This window comes from Hypanus sabinus, chromosome 27 (assembly GCF_030144855.1).
Source record: "Hypanus sabinus isolate sHypSab1 chromosome 27, sHypSab1.hap1, whole genome shotgun sequence".
NCBI lineage: Eukaryota > Metazoa > Chordata > Chondrichthyes > Myliobatiformes > Dasyatidae > Hypanus > Hypanus sabinus.
In genome coordinates this window covers 11516224-11543324 of record NC_082732.1, presented here as the reverse complement: position 1 = coordinate 11543324, position 27101 = coordinate 11516224, and the positions used below count along the sequence as shown (strand labels likewise).

Genomic DNA, 27101 nt, shown 5'->3' with positions numbered 1-27101 from the left:
TGTAGGTTCAATTGTAACACTTAAGTGAAGATTGGGATTGGATAGGCCCATGGATGGAAGGGATGTGGAGGGATATGATCTGGTTGCAGGTCACTGGGTCTAGGCAGCAGATCATGTTAGCCGGCACTGGATGGGCAGAAGGGCCTGCTTCTGTACTGCAGTGATCTATGAAGTATGTTCTCACACTAGAAAACCACAACAACAACATAAATCATGGGCTGATATCACAGCCATGGGACTCAGTACTTCCATACCCCCACCCCTACAGATGGAGTAGCTTGTTGCAACTTCTGCATGTTTTCAGTAGCCTACTCACTTTTAGTGTTAAAATTTCTGTTAAACAAACTATCCTATAAATCACTGAATCCAAAAAAAGTTTCTAGTTTTTGTCACTGAGGATAATGTATATCGCTGCCCCAGGCATTGGTGGAACTCTATGCATCTGTCACACAGAGCAGGGCTGCTACTAGCAAGATACCTGTGTGAAGATCTGTAAGACCGATTCCCCAAGATGACATGGCCAGTATGCAACCTTGGCTACCAGCTGTGAAATCCATGACAGATTCCCTTCAAACACTGTCATTGAAATGGTCGCAGCAACAAAACATTTCAGAAATCCAGCTGGAAAAGAGATCATTGATGTAAAAATGTTAAAAACCCGGAGGGATCTGTTCTTTTTCTCATTGATAGCAACTACAAATGCCGAACACTTTTGCTATTGAATTCACTGGGGCTTGCGTATTGATAAAGGGACCGTGTTAATTTAATATTACCAAAAGAGAAAATGCTGGAAACTGGAGCAGTTACAGAAAATGAAAATCGTTAATGCCACTTCATCAAACAAATGAAATCAGAACAGTTCACTCGGACTCTCTTGACATAGAAGCTGCCTGGCCTCAGATGTGTTTCCAGCAGGTTTTGCATTTAGTTTAGATTTTTAGCATCTGCGTTTTTAATTTTTAATTCATTATAATAATTCATTTCATTTACAGATTCTTCTGGGGAAAATGGATAAAAAAGGAACAGAAAACAGCATTTCCCATCTCAGTGCTATGGCAGTTTAACAAAGCAATCACAATCAATTCTAAACTGACATCAACAGGCTTCTAACATTGTGATCCATCAAGCAGCCTCATCGAGCTGTTTCTGCAGCTAGGCACTTGAAAACTTCAGCAGCAGCTGTTCCTGTCAGAGAGTGTCTTGTCCAGTCCCCCAAGCAAATCTGTCTGAATAGGACAATCACTGCAGTACTCAATTCACACAGACAAGTCCCAGATAAGGTGTACGCTGCTCAACAGATGGACAATCTGTTCTGTGAGATGGGTCTAGTGTCTCAAGGAATCAGAAAATGCATAGCCCACACATAATGTCAATGGAATGTTTCTTTTTTGATCCCAACGGAATGTCACTGATCATAATTTGGGTCACCCAATGTCAAAATTCAACATATCTATAAAGTCAAAATGGATGACATTTTCTGTGGTATTAAGCTGTGTAGAAATTAAAATGAGTATGTAACACATTAATATCATCATATGTGTGACATAACTACACGTATTAATCATTCTTTGTCTGCAAGTAAGTGCACACCTTGTTCTGAAACTCTTGCTATCTTCTGGACATATTTAATTTGGAGATACAGCACAATAATAAACTTTACAGGCCCACATGCCTGTACTGCACAATTATGCCCAATTAACCTGCAAATCCATTTGCATTTGGAATGTGGAAGCAAATTGGAGACATGAGGTCACCAGGGGAATGAACAAACCTTTACAGAAAATGGCAAAATTGAACTCAGGTCACTGGCATGGTCATAGCTTTTCACCAATCACTAAGATACTATGCTATGGTTAGAATTTGTCACTGCTATCTGACTGCTTCACAAACTTCCTCCAACACCTTCCTAAATGCAGACAGTCTGGGATCAGGTGAAGATCTACTCAAGTACAAAATTAAACCTGACTCAAGCCTACAATATCATCCACATCCAGCCTGACCCGACCGTTTTCACACCTGAGACAATCTCAAACATGTCGCTGATCTGTTTGAGGATGACTCATAGTCAAGAGCAGAGGACATCAAACCATACTGAACATGAAAAAGTACTCTTGGCTCGCCATGCTCTGAGCTGAATAGGAAGGTATGACCAGAAGGTCTACCCCATCCCACCCTTTCAGTTCCACTGGACACCAGGACAAGTTATAAATGTATTTGACCATTCAGCCTTCACATACATGGGGTCTATTTCCATATGGGAATCAGCCCTTCTTCTGCATGGCATACAGCATTCTTCAGTGTGGACTGAGCATGAGTAATGGACGCTACATATTGGTTGCCCAGGTGCATGGAAATGTGCCTGTAATGTTCCAGTTTCTAAACTTCAGACCTGAGGTACTGACAGGCATAACCTGATGGAGTACTGAATGATTGCTGCATTGTAAGAGGTGCTCTCTTCAGGAACTGATCTGATGTGAGAGCTGGTGCTCTGAGGGACATTTTAAACCCCAGATCAAGAGAGACTGGGATGAGTGAAGGTAAGACAATAACATATTTTTATGATTAATTGACTGTGATACCCACTAATTTTCACACTTCGTGGAAGTCTTTTAGGATGCTAGAAATTGTCACTGATTTCTTAATTAGATATATGTGGATACTACTAGTTAAATTTATGAATTTCAGAGACATTGCTGAAGATTTATGATTAGTTTTTACTTGCCCTTAAGTTTAACAGGTGTCATGAATTTCCCAAGACTGGAAAATGAAATGGAGGTGAATTTGAACTGCATTTCAGGTGAATATATAAACCTGTGATGGTCCCATCTGAATGAAAGTTGATATACACACTACAGCTGTTGCCTATTTCCAGCTATCATGTATCTGACAGAGAATTCTTCATCAGAGACAGTATTCAACTTCTAAAATTGGCTAAAATCAATGAGCTTTATGATGAGAGGATTTTGGATGTGTTTGCCATCAGTGCCCAAGACTTAGAGGGCTCTGTAACTTTCCTCTGCAAATGGATCTTTGATTCCTTCTTCAGGAGACCACAGTCAAAATGGATGGTGATAATTTCCAACTAACAGTCAACATTCGGACATTCCAAGGATGTTTGCTTATCCCACTGCTCTACTCTCTCTATAACTGCATGACTAAGCACAGCTCAAAGGTCATCTATAAATTCACAGTAGACAGTTGCTGGTAAAATATCATATGGTAATGGGGAAGCATACAGATGTAAGAGTGGCATTGCAAACACAACCTAACACTCAACAGCAGCAAAATCAAGGAACTAATTGTCGAATTCAGGAAGGGGTAGTTGGAAGAATACACACCAATCATTATTGAGGAGTCAGTAGTTGAACGGGAGAGCAACTTAAAGTTCCTGAGTGCCAACATCTCCAAATTTCTGTCCTGGGCTCAACACATTGATTTAATCATTGAAAAGGCATGCCTGTGGATCTATGTCCTTTGGAGTTTGAGAAGTTTTGGTATGTCAGCAAAGATACTTGCAGATTTCTATAGAAGTGTCCATGGACAGAATTCTGACTGTTGCATCACTGTGATATGGAGGATCACAGTGGAATTCAGAAGATTATACACACTGGAATTTAGAGGATTGAGGGGGGATCTTATTGAAACATATAAAATTCTAAAGGGATTGGACAGGCTAGATGTAGGAAGATTGTTCCCAATGCTGGGGAAGTCCAGAACGAGGGGTCACAGTTTAAGGATAAAAGGGAAGCCTTTTAGGACCGAGATGAGGAAAAACTTCTTCACACAGAGAGTGGTGAATCTGTGGAATTCTCTGCCACAGGAAACAGTTGAGGCCAGTTCATTGGCTATATTTAAGAGGAAGCTAGATATGGCCCTTGTGGCTAAGGGGATCAGGGGGTATGGAGAGAAAGCAGGTACAGGGTTCTGAGTTGGATGATCAGCCATGATCAAACTGAATGGTGGTGCAGGCTCGAAGGGCCAAATGGACTATTCCTGCACCTATTTTCTAAGTTTCTATGATCCAATGCATGGGATCACAAGAGGCTGGAAGGGGTTGTAGACCCAGGCAGCTCCATCATGGGCACAAGCCTCACAGCCATTGAAGACATCTTCAAGTCTTGAAAATTTGAAGTCGGCGGTGGCTCGAGAAAGCCACATTCATCACTGAGGATCCTTGCCATCCAGGACATGCCCTCTTCTTGTTACCACCATCAGGGAGAAGGGACACTACATATACTCAATGTTTCTGGAACAGTTTCTTCCCCTACACCATCATATTTGTGAATAGTTCATGATCCCACGAACACTATCTCATTATTTTTGTACTGTTTTGTAACTTATAGTAATTTTACGTCTTTGCACAGTGCTGCTACTGCAAAACATCATATATGATGTTACATACATAAAACAGTGACATTAAAAGTGATTCTAATTCAACTACAAGGGATGAAGGACATGGATAGGGGACAGAGGATTCTTTATGACCATAAGACCATAAGGTATAGGAGCAGAATTAGGCTCATTATGTTTTGCCATTCCATTATGGCTAATTTATTATCCCTCTCAACGCCATCCTCCTATCTTCTCCCACAACCTTTGACACTATGATAAATCAAGAACCTATCAAAGTCCACCTTAAATATACTCAGTAAGAATCTGAGGACATTTGCAGGCAGGATGGACTAAGGATAGTCACTGGATGTTGCTTACTTGGATTTTCAGAAGGCCTTCAACTTGGTGGGGCACATGAGGCTGTTAACCAAAATAAGAGTTCATGGTATTACAGAATTTAGCATGGACAGTTCATTAGCTGACTGGCAGAAGGCAAACAGAGGAAATAACGGGCCCTTTATTGGTTGGCTGCTGGTAACTAGTGTTGGTCTGCAAGGGCTCGTGTGGGGTCTGCTTCTTTTCATGTTTATAGATTAATGATCTGAATGACAGAACTGATGGCATTGTGATCAAGTTTGAAAATGATAGCTTGAGGGGAAGATAATGATAAGATAGTTTGAGCAGGAAGATCGCAGCAAGAATTAAGCAGATTAGAAGAATGGGCAAAGAACTGGCGGATGGAATACAGTGTAAGGCATGTAGGGTCATACACTTTGGTAAAAGGAATAAAGGCACAGATTATTTTCTAAACAGGAAGAAAATGGATTGGGAGTCCTTGTGCAGGATTCCCTAAAAGTTAACTTTCAGTGTGAGTCAATAGTGGGGCATATATCACATCCAGAATTATTTCCAGGTTGCGGACGATTTCCTTCCATGCTGCTCTGCCGTATTGGGAAATCGCGTACTAGGCAAGTTACAGCAACGGTTTATCTTTGCCTTCTGCCGGGTGAGTTTCCTTTTTAAGAAATCACTAGCTCTTACGGGGAGCCGGCTAGATTTGAACTCGGGATCTCTCTCCCCGAAGTCCAGCACTGATGCCACTACGCCACCAGCCAGCAAGAGTAAGTCAATAGTAAGGAAGGCAAATGCAAAGTTCAAATTTCAAAACTTGTAAGTTTATTTATTATCTAAGTATGTATACCCTACAGAACCTTGAGATTCATCTTCTTGACGGCAGCCACAAAACAAAGAATCGCAATGGAATTCACAAAAAAACCTACACCACAAAGACAATCCATCATCCCATGTGCGAGAAAGGAAGAACAAATTGTGCAAACCAATAAAGGACACAGGCAGTCCATAGAACATGAAGTGCAGAGTTCCTGAAATTAAGTCCACAGCCACGGAGCCTGATTCAGTACTGAGACAAGTGACGATGGCTGCACGGTCAGCTTAGCATTGAATCAAGCCTCATGGAGTAGTGAGCTGAGCCATAGTAATCCTTCCCCCTCAGCCTTGACTCCTCAATCAATTCATCTAGCTCGGTGCTTAAATTGGCCATACGTCAGTTCATATCCCCTCTCAGGCCCAGATCCTTCCATTCCATTCTGGCCTGGAGTTCAGTCCGGTCTAGCAATGGTGACTGTGATTATACCTGCATTCTCGAGAGTCCAGTTCACTGAGTCCTTCAGGGTATCACAGAAAAGCACAAGGTCGTACAGAGGGTTCAAAAGCACATCTCCCAATGGGAAATTGTAGGCTGCAGATTGGAGTGTTCATAGTCTCAAAAAAGTATATTTAATAGGATTCTTAATAATTTTGTTGGCTACCTGCAAAGCATCACCGTGTCTCTCCAGAGCCACCCTCGCAGGACTACAATGTAAAAAACAAGGGTGTAATGCTACGACTTTATAATGTAGTGAGTAGACCACACTTGGAGTAGCCTGAGCGGTTTTGGGCCCAATATCGAAGAAACAAAGTGCTGTCATTAGAGAAAGTCCTGAGGAGGTTTAAGAGAATTATCTCAGGAACTAAAAGAATAACAAATGAGGAATGTTTGAATGTTATTTGCCTTGCTTGCCAGAGTTTAGAAATACCTAGATAGAGTAGACGTGGAGAAGATGCTTCCATTAATGGAAGAGTCTAGGACCAGTGGGCACAACCTCAGAGTAGAAGGATGCCCCTTTTGATTAGATATGAGAAGTATTTCTTTAGCCAAAGGATGGTGATATTCATTGCCATGGATGGCTGTGGAGGCTTAGTTGTGGAGTATATTTAAAGCGGATGTGGATAGGTTCATGATTTGGTTGGGAGCTGCCACCAAGCAGGATAGAACCAGACTACAGCGCACAGTGAGGACTGCCGAGCGCATCATTGGAGCCTCCCTGCCCTCTATTGTGGACCTGTACTCTTCCAGGTTGAAGAAGAGGGTGGGGAACATCATAAAGGACTCCTTCCATCCTGCGCACGGACTGTTTGAACTGCTTCCATCTGGTAGGTGCTTCAGATCCCTCCAGACTAAGACTAATAGGCACTGGAGAAGTTTTTTCCCTACTGCGGTCACTTTGCTGAACAGTTAACTGACTGTTAACTGTCGGCTAACTATTACTTGGATTGCACTACCTGTATGTATAATCTATATTTTCATTTATATTTATCATTATTATTGTTATGAGCAGAGAGACAAAATATGCCGGAAATAAATTCCTTGTATGCGTACAGGTACTTGGTGATTAAAGTCTGATTCTGATTCTGATTACGCTTACAGAGAGATGACAGGAAAATGGGATTGAGAGGAGAACAAACCAGGTGTGTGGGAACGGAGGAACAGACTCAGTAGTCTAATGGCCTCATTCTCCTCCTATGTCTTATGGTGATATGGTCTTATGAGAGATTGATCTTCAGACCTACCTTTGATTCTATGTTCTCCTCTCCTGAGTGACTAACCTCACCTTCACAGAAGGAACTTTTATGTCGGGGCTCTCATTGACTTTAAAAGACAGGGTTGTGGCATCTATTCTGCTCTCACTCAAGAGTTTTCCCTGTTTTCTTAAGGTAGACAGATATATAACTCCAGTACCCGCATTGCTGCATTTGGAGTCAGTTTTATTATTCACCAATGAGTACATAAGGAGCCGGTGTAAAAAGACAGTACATGGCATTCTAGTGAAAGGCAGATTCAAATATTGATTGAAATTCCTTTGACAAGTGTTTCGAATGAATAAATGAACAAACAAGGGATTATATAATGGTTGACCAAAGTCAAAGGTCAGCTGCCTAACAATGCGATAATAAGTTATGAACAACAGTTGTGAACATGCGAGTAGTGAGATCTAGTAATGAGAGATTAACAAAACACATCAGGAAAGACATAACATGAAGGTTTCAGGGAGAAGGTAGGAGATGGGGTTGAGAAGGATAATAAATCAGCCGTGATGGGATGGCAAAGCAGACTTGATGGGCAGAATGGCCTAATTCTGCTCTTATGTCTTATGATCTTCTCAGTGAATGTGTTCCATCAGTGGTTAGACCTACTGTTTACATTGTTTCTCAAGATGTACTAACACACAAAGGTAAATGATACTGTAAATCCTGCAATCCATTCACACGACTGGTACCAGCAATCTCTTCCACCGCGTCCCTCTTCAAACTCAGTCCTCGGCCTCCCACTGCACGCATTGAATTTAATGACGATCAGATGGAGATGTATTGCAGGTCAATAATTCAGTCAGTATTTGTTTAAATTTATACCTTGCAGCATGACATGCTGCAAGTTAGTGCCACTTTTCCTTGGTGGTTTCAGCTGAAACAAGCTGTTTAAATCCCTGCATTACTGCTGGGATTTAGGATAATAGATTAGGATGTGTAGCCCTCAAGAGTCTTGTATTGATTGTTCCACTTGTACACATGCAGAGGCAGAGCTGGACTTGGTGGGGGGGAGGGGTTGGCAGAGCCATGAGATGTTGAGGCCAAAGGTGAAAAATGCTGCTTAAGAAAACCAAGAAACTTGTATCCATAGTCTGTCCAGCTGTCTAGCATGAAACTCATTTCAAAATCACATTTAAAAATTGATGGAGGGGTCCATCACTCTTTCAAAATCCCTGTGCCAGTGCATGGGGAACTGGCCTTTGCTCCTCCTACACTCAACTAGTTCTGCTCCTATATCTTATGTTCTTGTGGTCTTAAAGTCAACCACTCTGGAATAGGTACATGGTGGACCCAACAGTCTCATCAAGTCAGTCATGATCTCATTAAATGTTCAAGCAACTTGAGAGCTTATTCCAAATCCTAATTCACGATCCCCATGATTAGGTTCCTGATGTATCTCTAACATTTAAGGACAGTTCCTGGAGTCAACGTCTGTGCTTAGTTAAACATGTTTTTAAGATATTGCTCATCCCTGTTGCAAACTTTACATAGCTCTGTCAGCCATTTACTCAGGAACTGTACCTTCCTTCTGAGGGTACAGTTTTACATGATGCAAACTTTCTGGTGGAACTCCAACCAAATGGGCCCAATGAAGTGCACGTTGTGCCAGACTACATGTGGGTAAACTGTACCCTCAGAAGGAAGGAGTTCCCTGAGGAATGGTCTTTATTGATGTCCACTGTACTTGATACATGCATGAAAGCAGGAAGATGATCTACCTCCAGCAATGTCTTATCCCTGCCAATCACCATGCTTCAGACATTGATGGCATCAAGGCAGTATTTGTGACAGTAATACTTCGTAATTCTGGTGTCAGCTACCTATGAGTTACCAGAACCTCATCTGTAACTGGGAGCAGAGCAGAAGGTCACCCATCTATGAAAGTTATCCGTGTCAGTGAGTTCTTTATTTGAGGTATGTGCCTACTGCCATTTTTCATCCTCTTCACCATGAAAGGCTAGGGATGTGAGGAGATGCAGAAAGGAAAGACACAAATCAGTAAATAAGTGAAGTCAAGGTTGACATCCCTGGTCATCTGTGTATTCAGCACTGCTGACCATGAGACAGATGGTGACATTGCACAAGCACTGAGCTGAGTGGCAAAGGAGATGGGAATAAATAGGAGGCGATGTGAAGGCTGGATATTGCTTCAAGCTCAGAGGATGTCAGGGATGATGTGACAGGAGCTGAGCTCTAATTAAAATCAGAAAATGCTCCCATATTTCCCTGTCCAAGTTGAATCATTCCAAACCTCTTCTGTGAGCAATTCACCTCCGGTACTCTCATCCTCAGCTAGTTCTGGGCTAACAATCTGGGGATAAGATTTCAAATTCCACCAAACCAGCTGTGGAACTTAAAAAAATGCAACAAGTAATCAGTTGTAATGATGATCATGAAAGTACCTAATAAACTACATAAAAATCCATCTGGTTCACAAATTGGGAGGAAACCCACCTTCATGCAAACAGCTTGATAGATGACTGCCAAATCCACTGTGGTGTAAAGTGAGCTACCAAGACATTTGGTTGTACTGTAGTCTTTACTACAATTGGGATGTGGAATTTTTATTTTTCTGGTAGTTTAACTTTACAATGATTGCTTGTATTTTTATGTAATCACCCATACACAAGGCATTGTTCAGTAAATTTTCTAGAAATTATAATAAAGTTGATTCTGTACTTTTCTAGAAACTTCTAAGTTTTCACGAGATGTCAGGCCACTTGAATCTTCCCTCTAATTTTTTTTTAACCAGCTGCGCAGACCAGCCATTGCTCTGAGCAGAAATTTTTTACGGAGCATGAAAACTGTGAGGCCTTTTAAATATTTAAATGTTAAGAAAATACCAGCTGTGCGGCAACGGAAGCTGTATGCATATGTGCACGAGCATTTCAGTTTCTGCACAACCTCACACTGTGCAGCTTAGAAGGAGCTGTGTTTATAGGTCAATTGTTAGCACTGGAATTTTGTTATTTCTGGTCTGAATATGATACACCCACTACTGCATTTTTCCTTTGTCCTTTCTTTATTCTTTCAGCTCCGCTTTCTGGTTCGTTTTCAGCTCTTGTAGAATTCTCTCTTCATGTTATTGTACTAATACATGAAAGATCACAAATCACACTACCGTCATTCTGATTGTAAAAACTAAATTTAGCAAAACCGCTCCAGTTAACTGTTAGAACTAGAACATAGAACATAGAAATTTAGAGCACATTACAGGCCCTTCAGCCCACAATGTTTTGTCAACCATGTAACCTACACTACAGTCTGCCTAGAATTATCCTAACACATAGCCCTCCATTTGTTCTAAGCTCCATGTACCTATCTAAGAGGCTCTTATTCACTTCCACCAGCACCGCAGGCAGTGCATTCCACACACCCACCACTCTCTGTGTGAAAAAGTTACCCCTGAAATCCCCTTGGTACCTATTTTGAAGCACCTTACAACTACACCGAACACTTTGTAAATATAATAAACAATGTTCACAGTAAATAATTTGGAACATAAATATATGAAATAATCTTTTTCAGCTTGAAAGTTGTTGAAAGGAAAATCCTTCTTGACTAACCTGCTGCATTTGTTTGAGGAAATTACAAGCAGGGTAGACAAAAGAGATGCAGTGGATGTCCTGCACTTGGATTTTCAGAAGGCCTTTGACAAGTTGCCGCACGTGAGGCTGCTTAGCAAGACAAGAGCCCATGGAATTACAGGAGTTACTAGCATGGGTGGAGCATTGGCTGATTGGCAGTAAACAGAGAATGGGAATAAAGGGATTCGATTAATGACTGGCTGCCAGTTACCAGTGGAGTTACGCAGGGGTCAGTGTTGAGACCACTGCTTTTTACGATGTATGTCAATGACTTGGACTGTGGGATTAATGGATTTGTGGCTAAATGTGAAATACCTAAAGAAAATCTGAAGGAGAACTTGTTCACTCAGAGGGTGGTGCAAGTGTTGAATGAGCTGCCTGGGGAATTGGTAGATTGCAGCTCAGTTGTAATATTTAAGAGATGTTTGTACAAGTACATGGCTGAGAATAAGATATAGAAGGCTTTGATCGAGGTGCAGGTAGATGGGACTAGGCAGAAGACCAGGCTGTCACAGATTAGATGGGATGAAGGGCCTGGTTCTGTGTTGTAGTACTCAGTGACACTATGATGCCAAGAATAAGCCTCCATTGGTCATGTGTTTGGAACCTTTTATTGGCAAGGGCTACAAAAAGCTGTAAGTATAGACATAGTATAACCGAGAGACAGGGAAATCTGCAATGGTGTGAGTGAGAGACAGCAAATGGAAAAGATATTGACAACAGTTAATTGACAGAAGCAATACTTGTCAGAAGCAAGGTCACATAAAACAGAATGAACATGTTCCTACGTCTGGACCTATCTTAAATGTTAGAAAGCCTGCACAATAATTGGCAAGGTTTTCTGTTAATCAAGCTATCAACAAGATTTGCCATAATTAACAACCTTTGTTAAAAGATTACTACACAGCTTCAGCCTTCTCAATATTAACATCAAAACAGCTCTCACATCAGAGTGATTGTCTAAGGTACTTGCAGTGACAGAAAAAATAAGATATTTCATTTTGTTTGGGTTAATAGATTTCTTGATTCCTAAGGAAAAAAGAACATTAAAATTCATCTCCTCAGAAAAGAAAGAGACATATTTTCCTGCACAGGAATGCTTACCTCTAACTACAAACTCTGCTGCTTCCTAAATCCCACACTTTTCATAATCTTCTTTATCCAACCATCTCTCCAGACTAGTTTTGATTACAAAACATGGCCAAAGAGGAAAATAGAAGATTATTGTTTTGTTCGCATTGGTTGATAACATGAAAGGAGATTGTTGTGTCCGTACAACTAAAAGGCACACACTTGGAGGTAAAGTTAACTTGTCTTTTCACTTTGCAGAGAGAGCTGTGAATCAATGTGCATGGGTAAGTTATCAGTCAATAGTTAGTGCTAAAAGGAGTCATTGGACTAAAATAAATAGATCTATACACTACACTTCCTCCCCCTTTTAGATTAGTGTAACATAAAACTATATATGTAACAAAACATTCAATTTCCCTTTAACAGACAATGTTCAAACAAACATGCTTTCACCGTAACAGGGTTTGCTTGATTTTTAAAAAATAACAGTCCATAACTAATTTCCTGTCCAGACTCAAAGCTCCTCGCTGATCTACTTGGCAACTGGCTGAACTGTTTATTCTGGACTTCCATCCATAGATCTGGTTTCAGGAGGTCTATACAAGATCTCAGATTCCTGCTCATGAACAGCATTGCAGGTGCTTGATTTGGCGTTGCATGAGCAGAGTTCTGATACACAAAAAGGAAGTTGTCCACCTTGTGCTGAAGAGAAATGTCCTCCTTGACCATGGCTTTAATGGACTTCTGAAAGGTTTGGACAAACCTTTCAGCTAACCCATTTGTTGCTGGGTGGTGAGGAGATGACATGAAATGTCTGATGCCACTTTTCTTCATGAATAGACCGAACTCTCTGAAAGTGTACTGTGATCTGTTGTCACTCACAGTTTGTTCTGGAAAGCCAGTTCTGGAGAAGATGATCCTCAGAGTGGCAACAGTAATTCTGATGTGGTTGGCTCCATTGGTATGACCACAGGCATCCACGGCAATCAGAAACATGGAGTCCATGAATAGTCCAGTAAAGTCAATATGTACTCTTTACATTGTGACAACAGCCACTCCCACAGGTGTAAAAGTGCACTTGAACTTTGTGGCATGTCAAGCAACTTTTGGGCAAGTCTTCCATCTATCTACTTACTCCCAGCCACCACACATAACTCTGTGCGAGATTCTTCATCTTGTCTGTACCCAGGTAATCTTTGTGCAGATTTTCTAACACTCTGGCGTGCAGTTCGAAGGGAACCACATCATGAAATTACACATCAGGGTTCATTGACATGCAGGCAGTCAGTCTCGTCTCACTGAGAACTCTGGAAACATAGGATTACCTTGAGCTGGCCATCCTTGCGTGGTGATGTCATAGACTTCTGGCAATGTCGAGTCATTCCTTGTTTCTCTTTGTCTTTCAGAATTTGTTGCTGGCAGCTGCTCCACCAAAACTGTGTGGAACAACTCCGCAGAATGAAGACTTCTCTTCTTCAGTTGCCAACAATGGAAGAAATGACAAGCCATCAGTGTTGTTGTGTTGTTTGTTTCCTTACGCCTTATGTCATAAGAGTGGGCTTGAAGGAAAAGTGTCCAATGTTGCAACTGGGTAATAGTCATCACTGGGATTTCCTTCCTGGGATTGAAAATGGTCACAAGAGGCTGTGGTCTGTCACTAGAGTGAACTTTTGTCAGTAGAGGTGGCGAAATATAGAAACATAGAAACATAGAAAACCTACAGCACATTACAGGCCCTTCGGCCCACAAAGCTATGCCAAACATGTCCTTACCTTAGAAATTACTAGGCTTACGTATAACCCTCTATTTTACTAAGTTCCATGTACCTATCTAAAAGCCTCTTTAAAGGCCCTATTATCCGCCTTCACCACTGGTGCCAGCAGCCCATTCCACGTACTCACCACTCTCTGAGTAAACCCCTGACATCTCCTCTGTAACTATTCTTCAGCACCTTAAACCTGTGTCCTCTTGTGGCAACAATTTCAGCCCTGGGAAAAAGCCTCTGACTATCTGCGCAATCAATGCCTCTCATCATCTTGTACGCCTCTATCAGGTCACCCCTCATCCTCCTTCACTCCAAGGAGAACAGACTGAGTTCACTCAACCCATTCTCATAAGAGATGCTCCCCAATCCAGGCAACATCCTTGTAAATCTCCTCTGCACCCTTTCTATGGCTTCCACATCCTTCCTGTAGTGAGGCAACCAGAACTGAGCACAGTACTCCAAGTGGGGTCTGACCAGGGTCCTATATAGCTGCAACATTACCCTACAACATTACATTACAAGTGGTGGAACTTCTTTACATCCAATACTAATCTAAGGGCTTCTCCATTGATCTGTGCAGTAGTTGCATTCTGCATTCATCAGTGATTTTGAAGCAAATGCAATCGGATACTTAGATCCATCTTTCATAGTGTGTGACAAAATGGCACCAACACTACAACAGGATGCATTGTACACCAGTCTGATGGGCAGAGATGGATCATAATGTGTGAGCAGTTCATCTAATGTTACAGTTTCTTTGTTTCCTGAATGAACTTCCACATCTTTTTGTCCATTCCCACTCTGTTCCAGTCTGTTCAATAGGTACAGCACTGCAGAGAGATTTGGGAGAAACCTGTGGAAGTAGTTTACAAATCCAAGTATGACCTGAGTTGTGACACATTTTCCAAAGTGTGTGTCTACTGCACTAGTTCAGCTTTCTCTTGTGACTTATGTAAGCCATAATTGTCATGACATGTCCATGATATGAGATTTAATTCCCAAAACTACTCACATTTTTCTCTCTTCGAACACAGACCATACACACTCAACCTGGTAAGCACTTTACCAATGTTCTAGAGGTGCCAATCATCATTCTTGCCAATCAGAATGACTCAAGGCAACATTGTGTTTCTGGGACATCATGAGAACCTAGTCCATTACTCTTTGCCAAACTGCTGGAGTTAATGTGACGCCAAAGATGAGAAGATTATACTGCAACAGTCCCTTATGAGTGTTGATTGAGAGGAATTTCCTGCTTGACTCCTCAGTCTCCATTTGCAGATAGGATTGTGAAAGTTAATCTTTGAAAACCTCTCCTTGCCTGCCAATGATGCAAATTGTCTTCTTTTCCTGGCAGGGGATACTGCACAGTGTGGATACTCACTTTGAAGACCCCACATATGAAAACAGCTCCATTCTTCCCGTTCTTTTTCACTGGGACAATGGTCATGTCTCAGTCACTCCACTCAACTTTGGAGAGAATGCCAGATGCTTCCAACCTCTGCAGTTCAGCGTCCACTTTAGGACATAATGTGTAAAACACTGCATGTGCTTTATGGAATCTTGGTGTTGCTACTTCATCCAGTTCAATTCTGGCCTTTCTGAATTTACCAGAATTTTTCTTAAACATCTTCACATTAGCATTAAGCAGCTGTGACAGTCTCTGGTTGGTGCTACTGTTTGGGCTGCATTTGCCTATTGATGACATACTGATAATTTTGATTGTCTACCAGTCTAGTTAGATTTTTTTTTCAATCATTCACATCCACAAAGTACTGGTCCTCCACTTTCCAACACATAAAGATCTAACTGTTGTGTTTTTAGTCTGTATGTCACATTCACTTTCAGTTTGCTTTTAGGAGATCTTTTTTCACCTGTATAGCTCTTTAGCATCACTAAGTCTTCTCTAATGGTAGTTTAGAAAACAGTCTGTTGTAGTCACCCTCTGAAATTACAGACAAAGCTGACCATGTATCCAGCTCCATTTTAGTTCTACTCCAGACACATCTGTTGTGATCCATATGAATTCGCAATCTGCTTTAGTAATGCTAAGCATGAAAGCTCATCTTGTCAGATTCTGTGTTGCCTGATTCAGTTTCACACTCATTCACTTTATGTATTTGTTTAGTTTCTGGTTTGAAACATTTCACTCTGTGTGATTTTTCTCTTTGGCTGTGCTTTTTGTCTGACTTGCACACTCTTTCTGCAAACCTGTTCTTTGAACCAACAGTCATTTATATCATGGGAGGGATTGCTACATTGATAACATTTTTGGCCTTTTGCTCCATTTAGGGACATCTTGTGTGTTTCACATTCTAAACTCTTTTTCTGTAGTTCTGATGCATTATTTGCTGCTGTCTCCATTGATATTGCAATGATCAATGCCCATTCTAAGGCTAGGTCTCTTTCTGACAGTTGCCTCTTTTGAGTGCTTTGGCTCTGTATGCCTCATACAAACCTATGTCTTAATGTATCAGAAATTACATCTCCAAAGTTACAGTACTGGAAAAGTTTATGCAGTTCTGCAATGATTTCAGAAATGCTTTCATTGGCTCCATTTGTGAAATCTAAATCTCAGCTCTTACTAATGGTTTTGGGCTCTAGTTATTTTGTAAAATTTCAACAATTTCATTGATCATCTTGCTTGCTGGCTTTTCAGCAGTTACTAAGTTACTTCTGAGACTGTACCTTTTAGCACCCATTAAGCTAAGACGAGTGGAGACTTCCTTTTCCATATCGATATTGCTAGCATCACATAACAGTTCAATAATTCTGAGTCCCCATTAGCACTATCAAATTCATCAACTTTCCTGACTAAGGCCATTGTCACATTATTTTCACTTTAGCATTGCTAGTTGTGCATCTCTCACTGAGAACTGTAGCATCACTGTACTAGCATCAGAGACTGCCGTCCCTGTATTAGTTCACTCTTTCCTCTCGCTGTCTCTCTCCTTTCCTCCAAGTTTTGTCATCTTGTAACTGTTGGTGCTGTTGATAATATTTGCTGACATTCAGGTTTCTACTCATCACCAATTTGTTATGTCTGTACAACTACATATCAACTAAATAACGGTATGAACTGGGAGATGAAGCGAACTTGTCTATTCACTTTGCAGACAGCTATGTATCTATGCGCATGGGTAAGTTATAAGTCAATAACTGATGCTAAGGGGAGTCATTGTGTTGAAATAAATAGATCTGTACACTACAAACGTTATTTGTCTGATTAGATTTAACCCGTATGTCAGAGCAACCCTATTAGGCCTGTTATCCCAATTATTTCCTGTAACCTTTTCAAAAAGCTGCACAAATGTTAGGATGTAGGAGGCAGTATGCAAGGAAGCTGCACAATGGCAGGGAGAATGCACAAGCTCAATATCGACTGTGCTGGAGATTGAAATTGAACCCCAGCTGCACGAGCAATCAGGTAGCTGCACTGCCTGTACTGCTACCGTGCTTCAAACATCCATCTCAGTGTATCCACAAAATCACATACACCAAAAATGATGCTTCTCATTCCCTTTCATAAGTTTCTAAAGTAATTTTCAGCCAACTAAATACTTTTCTGTTTTGTTGCTGCAATGCCAGTACTCCAAGTTTTGGGTGAGATGTAATCTCTATAGAAGCATAGAAAACCTACAGCACAATACAGGCCCTTTGGCCCACAAAGTTGTGACAAACATGTACTTACTTTAAGAAATTACCTAGGGTTACCCATAACCCTCTATTTTTCTACGTTCCACGGACCTATCCAGGAATCTCTTAAAAGATCTTGTCGTATCCGCTTCCACCACCGTTGCCAGCAGCCAATTCCATGTACTCACCACTCTCTGATTAAAAACTTACCCCTGACATCTCCTCTGTACTTACTTCCAAGCAACTGAAAACTGTATATAACCCTATCACCATGCTCACGTGCAAACTTGGCACTTTAGTTAGCTTTGCTAACAGCCAAGTATTCTGTGGTGAGAAGGCCACCTTTCATAAACAATGCACGTCTAGAGATGGTATGATTTGGGGTGCTGTTCCAATTAAAGAAACTTTGATTTGAGTGAATGCTGTGTAAATACTGCCCATACACAATTTTCGGTTGGCAAGAAGTAACAGTTCATACACCACATAAAGTTATAAAGAAGATACTGTGGCGACCCATTTCCCAGCGCACTCGAACCGGCTCACAAAGTGGCACGCGCCGGCATTGAGGCCAGTCCCAAAGAGGGCGCCAAGCCTGCTTCCAGCAAGGGGAAAAGCCTGCAATTGGGTCGAGACTGTGAATACGTGCCCCCTACAGCATTCCCGCATGGGGAGGGCGGGAATAGGAAGGCTTTAAAGCGAGGCCGCGAAGTTTGAATAAACCTCTTTGCAACTGCAGCTCACCAACTACGTGTCGTTATTTCAGCGCTGCGTGTAGCACACCGCTACAATTGGTGACCCCGACAGCCCAAATGATATTTAGACCGGAGACGAACGACGCCGCATCTGTTCATGCAGTTTCGTTAAAACTGCCAAGCTTCTGGATGCTGCAACCTCACCTATGGTTCCAGCAAGCAGAAGCCCAATTCCACATTCGGTGGATAACCTCGGATGCCACACGTTACTACTACGTGGTGAGCTCCCTCGACCAGGAGACAGCCGCCCAGGTTGAGGAGTTCATACAATCGCCCCCAGCAGACGGCAAATACACAGAATTCAAAGCCCTGCTCATAAGGACTTTCGGACTCACGTGGCGCGAGCGGGCTGCCCGCTTACTGCACCTGGATGGTTTAGGGGACAGACCACCATCAGCTTTGATGAATGAGATGCTGTCCCTGGCCGGAGGTCACAAGCCCTGCCTCATGTTTGAGCAGGCGTTCCTGGAGCAGCTGCCCGAGGATATACGATTGCTGCTGTGCAACGCGGATTTCAGCGACCCCCAGAAGGTGGCAGCCCGGGCGGACGTGCTGTGGAAAGCCAAGAAGGAGAGTGGGTTGTCCGTCACACAGATCACCAGGCCACGCTCCCAGCAGCAGACCAGACCAGGCCCGGCAGCAGAACCCACTAACCCCAAGGGTAGGGGTAAGGAGACCAACGAACAATGGTGCTTCTACCAGCAACGGTGGGGCACAGAAGCCCGCCACTGTAGCCTGCCCTACAAGTTCCTGGGAAACGCCAGGGCCAGCCTCCGCTGATGGCTATGGCGGCTGGCCATCAGGATAGCCTCCTGTATGTGTGGGACAAGCAGTCGGGATGCTGCTTTTTCGTCGACACCGGTGCCGAGATCAGCGTCTTACCTCCGACGAGTTACGACACCCGCAATAGAAAACCGGGTCCCACCCTGAGAGCCGCGAATGGCAGTACAGCAAGGTCTTACAGCACCCGTACGGTGCGGCTACAGTTTGGCTCCAGCCGGTTCACCTGGGACTTCACACTGGCCGCCGTAGCCCAACCGCTCCTGGGATTTTGCAGGCTCACAGCCTACTGGTCGACCTGCCAAGGAAGAGACTGGTCCATGTTGAGACCTTTCAAACGTTCTCCCTGGGTGAAGCCCAGTTGCCGGCCCCACACCTAGACTCTATCACACTGTCCGATAATGACTTCACCAGAATCCTGGCGGATTTCCCATCAGTTCTGGTGCCGCAGTTCACAGCAACCATGCCCAGACACGGCGTACAGCACCACATCCTGACCCAGGGACCACCCCTCCACGCCCGTGCTGAAAGGCTTCCCCCAGACAAGCTCCGACTGGTGAAGGAGGAGTTCAAGAGGATGGAGGAAATGGGGATCATATGACAGTCTGACAGCCCATGGGCCTCCCCCCTGCACATGGTGCCCAAAGCAACAGGGGGCTGGAGACCATGCGGCGACTACCGCAGGCTAAACGAGGCTACAACACCGGACCGCTACCCTGTGCCGCACATTCAGGACTTTCCAACAAACCTGCATGGCGCACGGATCTTCTCCAAGGTAGACCTTGTCCGAGGATACCATCAAATCCCAATGCATCCGGACGACGTCCCCAATACGGCTCTCATCACCCCATTCGGCCTTTTTGAGTTCCTCTGCATGCCGTTCGGCCTGAAGAATGCCGCACAGATGTTTCAGTGGTTAATGGATGCAGTGGACTTCGCGTTCATCTATTTGGACGACATCCTCATAGCCAGCAGCAGTCGTCAGGAGCATCTGTCTCACCTCCGTCAACTCTACGCCCGACTGAGTGAATATGGCCTGACAATCAACCTGGCCAAATGCCAGTTCGGGCTCGACACCATTGACTTCCTGGGCCACAGGATTACTAAAGACGGGGCAACCCCTCTGCCCGCCAAGGTAGACGCGGTCCGTCATTTCCCCCGACCCAACACAATCAACGGCCTTCAGGAATTCGTGGGTATGGTGAATTTCTACCACTGCTTCCTCCCTTCAGCTGCCCGAATCATGCAGCTGATGTTCGCCCTGATGTCGGGTAAGGTCAAGGACATTACCTGGGATGAGGAGTCCACCGCCATTTTCATTAAAACCAAAGAAGCCTTGGTAAATGCCGCGATGCTAGTGCACCCCAGAACGGACGCCCCTACCGCCCTCACAGTGGACGCATCTAACACGGCAGTCGGTGGAGTGCTGGAACAACTCATCGAGGGTTGCTGGCAACCCCTGGCATTTTTCAGCAAACACTTACGACCACCCGAGCTCAAATACAGAGCTTTCGACCAGGAACTGTTGGCGCTATACCTGGCAATCCGGCATTTCAGGTACTTCTTAGAAGGTAGGCCCTTCACCCCGTTCACGGGCCACAAACCTCTTACTTTTGCATTCACAAAAGCATCTGACCCCTGGTTGTTCCGCCAGCAGCGATATCTGTCCTATGTCTCTGAATACACGACGGATGTCCGGCATGTCTCAGGAAAGGACAATGTCGTGGCGGATGCCCTCTCCCACCCTAACATCCAAGCCCTGTCCCAGGGGGTAGACTATGAAGTGCTGGCAGAGGTGCAGCAGGCAGACGAGGAGATCCCTAGTTACCGAACCACAGTCTCCGGTTTGCAACTCCAGGACCTCCCCGTAGACCCAGGTGAGAGGACCCTACTCTGTGATGTCACCACCAGCCAACCCTGCCCCGTTGTCCAGCAGCCTGGCGGTGGCACGTTTTCAACTCCATTCACAACTTAGCGCACCCCTCCATCAGGACAACCGTCCGGATGGTCTCCAACAGGTTCGTTTGGTACAGACCGCAAGCAGGTCAGTGAATGGGCCAGAACATGCATGCACTGCCAAACAGCCAAGGTGCAGCGGCACACCAAAGCCCTGCCACAACAGTTCCACCCCAGCCGCCGGCGTTTCGACCACATTCATGTGGATATCGTGGGCCCCCTGCCAGTGTCACGCGGAGCGCGGCACCTCCTGACTATCATGGACTGGTTCACAAGATGGCCAGAGGCGGTCCCGCACATCGACACCACCTCTGAATCTTGCGCCCGGGCACTGATCACCACCGGGTATCTCGCTTTGGTGTACCGGCCCACATTACCTCCGACAGAGGCGCCCAGTTCACCTCCAGCCTGTGGTCAGCTATGGCCAGCCTTTTGGGGACACAGCTGCACCACCCAACTGCCTACCACCCACAGTCGAACGGACTAGTGGAGCATTTCCACCGTCACCTGAAGTCGGCTCTCATGGCCCGCCTCAAAGGGCCTAACTGGGCGGACGAGCTTCCCTCAGCATCAGCACGATGCCGAAAGAGGATCTGCACACCTCGTCAGCTGAGTTGGTGTACGATGCACCCCTGGTCGTCCCAGAAGAGTTCATACCAGCCCCAAGGGGGCAAGAGGAAGAACCCGCAACAGTCCTCGGCAGACTACGCGAGAGGCTCGGTCACCTGGCCCCCATACCCACTTCGCAGCATGGGCAGAACCCCACCTGCGTACCCAAAGACCTGCAAAACTGTAAGTTTGTTTTTGTACGACGGGGCGGACATCGGGCATCGCTACAGCAGCCCTACGAGGGGCCGTTTACGGTGATCAGAAACAACGAGTCCACATTCGTGCTGGACATTGGGGGGAAAGAGGAGGTTTTCACAGTGGATCGACTCAAATCGGCCCATGTGGACTTGGCGCAGCCGGTCGAGATTCAGGCACCGCAGCGCAGAGGCAGACCTCCCAAACAGAGTCGGACCCAGACTGTGGACATTGGGGGGGGTGTATCGCCTGTTCTGGGGGGGTGGGGTTATGTGGCGACCCACTTCCCAGCGCACTCGAACCGGCTCACAAAGTGGCGCGCGCCGGCATTGAGGCCGGTCCCAAAGAGGGCGCCAAGCCTGCTTCACCAGCAAGGGGAAAAGCCCGCGCGCTGGACGGGACTGAGAATACGCGCCCCCTACAGCATTCCCACCCGGGGAGGGCAGGAACAGGAAGGCTTTAAAGCGAGGCCGCAAAGTTTGAATAAACCTCTTTGCAACTGCAACTCACCGACTACATGTCGTTATTTCAGTGCTGCTTGTAGCACACCGCTACAGCACATTTACTAATTTCAGATTTTTCAAACAGCTATTAAGAGAAAGAAAAGAAAAAATAAAAGGCCCCTTTACTGTTAAACCTGTCACATGACCTTTGGAACTTGTCTCTTCCAAAGTTGGATAAAACTGTTGCTGTCAGTGCTGAATCCACAGTCTGCATGAGAGCACCAGCCACAGTCCAAACCTCCCTTGAAGTTCATCGCAAACAACTCCTCCTTGGAAATATTCATCTACACAGAGTACTTCTTGCAACCGATTCTCTCCCCGTGGCTATCTGCAGCTTCTTTCCTTCTGTCTTGTTCCACAGCTCTCACCAAAAAAAACCATGCTAGACAACAGTCCCTCACAAAACTCTCTGCACCCCATTCTTTCTAGAACTCTCTCCAGATCCCACCATCCTGATTGGGTGATTCAACATTCCTAAGCTGAACAGCAGGATATCTTGTCTTTAGCCAAAACCAAAACATTCTACCAGCAGAATACACTGCTTTTGCAGAAAACTACTAAAGTGAAATACCTACAGCATAGCAATAGAAATCTTAATCAGGGCTCTACATATGCCAAGGATAAAAACCATTGTTTCTCAGATGATCTATTTCATAATGCATGTCTGGGCCAATGATATTCTAAATTAAATCTTGGCTAATGTATCTGATTGTCAGTACAGGTGGCTTGAAGGTGATCCAAGCCTATTTAGGAGGGAGTGACAGATATTTTGCCACTTCCCAACCATTTCTAAATAGAACATGAGGAGCCAATGTTGCCATTGTGCAGCAGGAAAACTGGCCAGCCTATTTTTAAGGATCCATTGTAAGTGAAACGGCAGGAAAGATACAAAGCAGGCTACTAAATTGCTATTATCTACATTAATGCAAAAAAGTCAAGACCAACCCAAATGTTCTTACATCTGTATGTGTGGATGGACAAACTAATTGAATTTGGTCTTTTTAACATATAGCTCATCTTGGTGTGTCTTCATTTTGTAGCTTCAAAGCATCAGACTAATTCAAAGATAAACAAGAGAGGCAGGAATGTGACTCTAACTTTGTGTTTTACTTTGAGCAAGGCACATGCATGTCATGTGCTAGTGTGTTGACTTATGCAATTTACGTATTTATGCTTATAACAGTAATGAATTATTTAAATGAACAAGGTTGCTTAATAACACTGTGGGAAGCTGGAAACCACCAAAGAGGAACTGAAGCAGGAAATCCAGGGCCAGTACAGTGATCCAGCAAGGAAAACTTCCCTTGGGTCATCAGGATATGCACCATGTCCTGTTCCTCCAACTGTCCAGTTTGACAGCTTCCCCTCTCCCCCCACCAAACGAAGTGAAGTCACAAAAGTCATCCAAAAGGCCAGGTCTGTGTCAGCGCCAGGTCTGAACAGGATTCCTTGCAAGCTCTAAAAAATGTCCCTTGCGTGCCTAAGATCCTATGGAATCTAATGAGAACTGTCTGGAAAAACCAGCACATCCCATCAGAGTGGCAAAGAGCTGTGGAGGTGTCCTTCCGCAAAGAGCATGTTGCAGGAAACAGGTGAAACCAAACATAGGACACTGGCACGGAGATAGAGATAGGATGCAGACGAAGGTGTGAGCATGGCTGGAGCTGAACAGCAAACAGGAGGGTGAATGGAAAAGCAGGAGACAGGCAAAACTTAGTTTGAAACAGGGAGTTGCTGGAGCTGAAAGGCAAACAGGAGACAGGCAGCAGGCAATTCTTATCTTAACACGGGGCGGTGCTGGAGTTCAAAGGCAAACAGGAGATAGGTGGCAAGCAACACATATCTTGACACAGAGCAACAGAGTTACACAGGTAAACCTCGGTACTGAAGTAAAACTTAGAATACACAATCCTAACCCGCTGGGAACTTGAATTACCACACTAGCTAAAACGACAAGCTGGCAATGAGTGGATGCAAAGCTGGGATATTCATGCTGCCGGTCCAGATGAGGATCAGGTGTGTCACAATCAAAGGGAATCAGGAGAATATGGGGAATTAACGGTCAGAACCGTGACAATACCCTCCACTCAATGGGAGCCTCCAGGCGACTCACCACGCTTGCCCGGATTGTCGATGACCTGGGTGGGTGGAGGGGTTTCGGTAGGGGGACACAACGGACTGACGGACGCAGGTTTCAGTTGGGAGACGTGGAACATGGGATGAATGCACATGGATCTGGGTAGCTTGAGTTTCATGCTGTCGTCTTTTGCGTTCTGGACTTGCTTCTTCTTTACGCCTTTTTTAATCACAGGAGTTGGTTGACTTCTTGATCTTGTAACTGATCCTGGTGCTGGAGATTTTCCCGACTAAATCAGTTGTTGGTTTCTCTTTTGTGGAAGTCAGTGAATGCTTTACTTGCTCAGTTACAGACAAATGCTCAGGACTGCTTACTTTCATAGATGCACGAGTGGTTGGTTTATTCTGGCTACTTACATCACTGGCGAGGTTTCTTGTTTAACCTTTGTACTCTCTTCTAGTGATTGTATTGGACTTCCCTCCTCTTGTGTTTGAACTGGTTCAACAGGTTCATCCAATCCAGGCAATTTCTCCTCGTCAGATTTTATCAAGTTTACAATTTGTACCATGTTTCCTGGAGAAGCGTGTGCAATTTCCTTCACCATTAGACTGATCATTTTCAAATTTTTCACTTGACTTAGAGAATGTATTTTTAGATTTTTCTTCTGTACTATCTTTTTCATTTTCTCCTAAATACCATTCCTTCAACTCAAAATGTACAATATCATTTTTCCCTTCTACAGTTTCTTCAGTTTTCTCATTACAAAGCAGATAAGTCACTTTATCCTTAGAACATGACTGAGTTGTTTCAAAATTACCTTTTCCTGATCCTTCCTCACCACCTTGTGCTTTATCTTTGGACTTTGCTTATATGCTTTCTGTACGGGACAGGCTATATAGCCAACTGGTGGGTAGTGAGGCTCCGGGGAGAAGGTCAATCGTGCAGTCGTAAGGGTGATGTGGAGGCAGAGAAAGGGCCCGTTGCTTATTAAACACCTCTCCAAGATGATGATATTCTACGGGAACAGTGGACCAGTCGGGGGGGGTCAGAGGAGGATGAAGTTGCAGTGATCTCCACTGGGGAAAGGGCTGATTTCAGGCAAGAGGAATGGCAGAACGAGCTCCAGCTGACTCTTCCTGGTGGGCCAGTCGATGTGGGGGTTATGACGGCTTAACCAGGGGTGACCGAGAACTAAAGGGGCCTGAGGAGAGGAGATTAGTTTGAACCGTATCCGTGCTTGATGGTTCCCGGAGAGAAGGAGAAGCAGAGGTTCCGTGCAGTGCATGACATGGGCCAGGAATCTTCTATCTAGCGCATTGACGTCCAGGGGGGTACACAGAGGCTCACGAGAAATACTGGCTTGGAGGGCTAGGCTTTCGACCAGGAAGTTTCCCTCTGCACCGGAGTCCACTAGCGCTAGCAGAGGCAGGGACTGTTGATTATAAGAGCGGCTTGAAGCTGCTAGAAAGGGAAGGTTGTCTGGCTCACCAGGGTCCCCACTGCTACTGGTGAACCCCCCCCCCTCCCCCGTTTTGGCTGAAGGGGACAGGTGGCATGGAAGTGACTGGACTGACTGCAGTATAGACACTCACCCACTCTCATTCTCCAGAGACGTTCAGTGGGAGAAAGGCAGGCCCGCCCCAGCTGCATGGGTTCCTCTCCCGGGCAGTAGAGGTGGCAGGGCTGGGAGCTACTCGGGGTGCAGGAGGAGGAGAGAGGGTTGTTCTGGTGAGGGGCGGTGAAGAGAGCCGAGGGGTGTCCAAAGGTGGTGGGTGACCAGTTCTCTTTCTATGGCGCTCCCGGAGGCGATTGTTCATTCTGGTGGCCAGGGAGATCAAGGAATCCAGGCTGTCGGAATTGTCTCTTGCTGCCAACTCGTCCTTCACCAGTTCGCAAAGTCCACCCAGAAATGCCCCATGGAGTGACTCATCGTTCCACCTCGAGTCGGCCGCTAGCGTCCGGAACTCCACTGAATATTCAGCAACACTGCGGGGCCCTGGCAGAGAATGAGTAGGCGCTTAGCAGTGACTTTACCCTGGACTGGGTGATTTCTCATCTCCAAAATGAAACTGGTGAAAGAGCAGATATCAGGTTGGTTGTCCCAAACTGCTGTGGCCCATGCTAAAGCATTTCCCGTTAACAACCCGACGACATGAGCGACTTCAGATTTATCTGTGGAGTAGATGCTGAAACACCAGGGAGCATTGAAGGAGGAAACCCCAGCACTTCCCCAGGTCTCCAGCGTAGTGCTCGGACTTTGGTACATGAGGCTCTTGAGGCTGGCTCAGCTGGGTTCCAGGTGTGGGTTGAGTGGAGACGTGGTCCACCTGGTCACCGACCTGTGTGATGTAAGCAGTCAGGGAATGGAGGTTCTCCATGACCTCCCGGAGGAGTTGGTCCTGCTGTCCCACTAGGCACCCCTGGCTGGCGAGGGCTTGTTGGATGGTGTTTGTGTCCGCCGGGTCCACGTAAGGCCAGATCGTTCTGTTGCGGAGAACGGGTGAACCCAGACTCAGGACACTGGCACAGAGACAGAGTTAGGATGCAGACGAGGGCATGAGCGTGGCTAGAGCTGAACAAGAAAGAGTAGGGTGAACGGAAAAGCAGGAGGCAGGCAAAACTTAGCTTGAAACAGGGTGTTGCTGGAGCTGAACAGCAAACAGGAGACAGGTGGCAGGCATTTCTTATCTTGACACAGAGAGACAAAGTTACACAGGTAAACCTCAGTACTGAAGTAAAACTTAGGATACACAATCCTAAGCGGCCGGGGACACAAATTACAACACTGGCTAAAACAACGATCTGGCGATGAGTGGATGCAAAGCTGGGATATTCATGCTGCAGGTCCAGATAAGAATCAGGTGTGTCGCAATCAAAGGGAATTAGGAGAATATGGGGAATTAGCAGTCA

At 44.9% G+C, this 27101-nt stretch overlaps 1 protein-coding gene across 1 annotated transcript in view; it reads right to left on the bottom strand.

Moving 5' to 3' along the window:
• ajap1 (adherens junctions associated protein 1) overlaps nt 1–24807 on the bottom strand; it is a 394581-nt gene extending 369774 nt beyond the window's left edge. The window contains exon 1 of the mRNA XM_059951611.1: nt 24608–24807. Coding sequence (XP_059807594.1) covers nt 24608–24807 — 200 coding nt within the window. The remainder of the gene's footprint in view (nt 1–24607) is intronic.
• Between the last annotated feature and the right edge of the window lie 2294 nt (nt 24808–27101).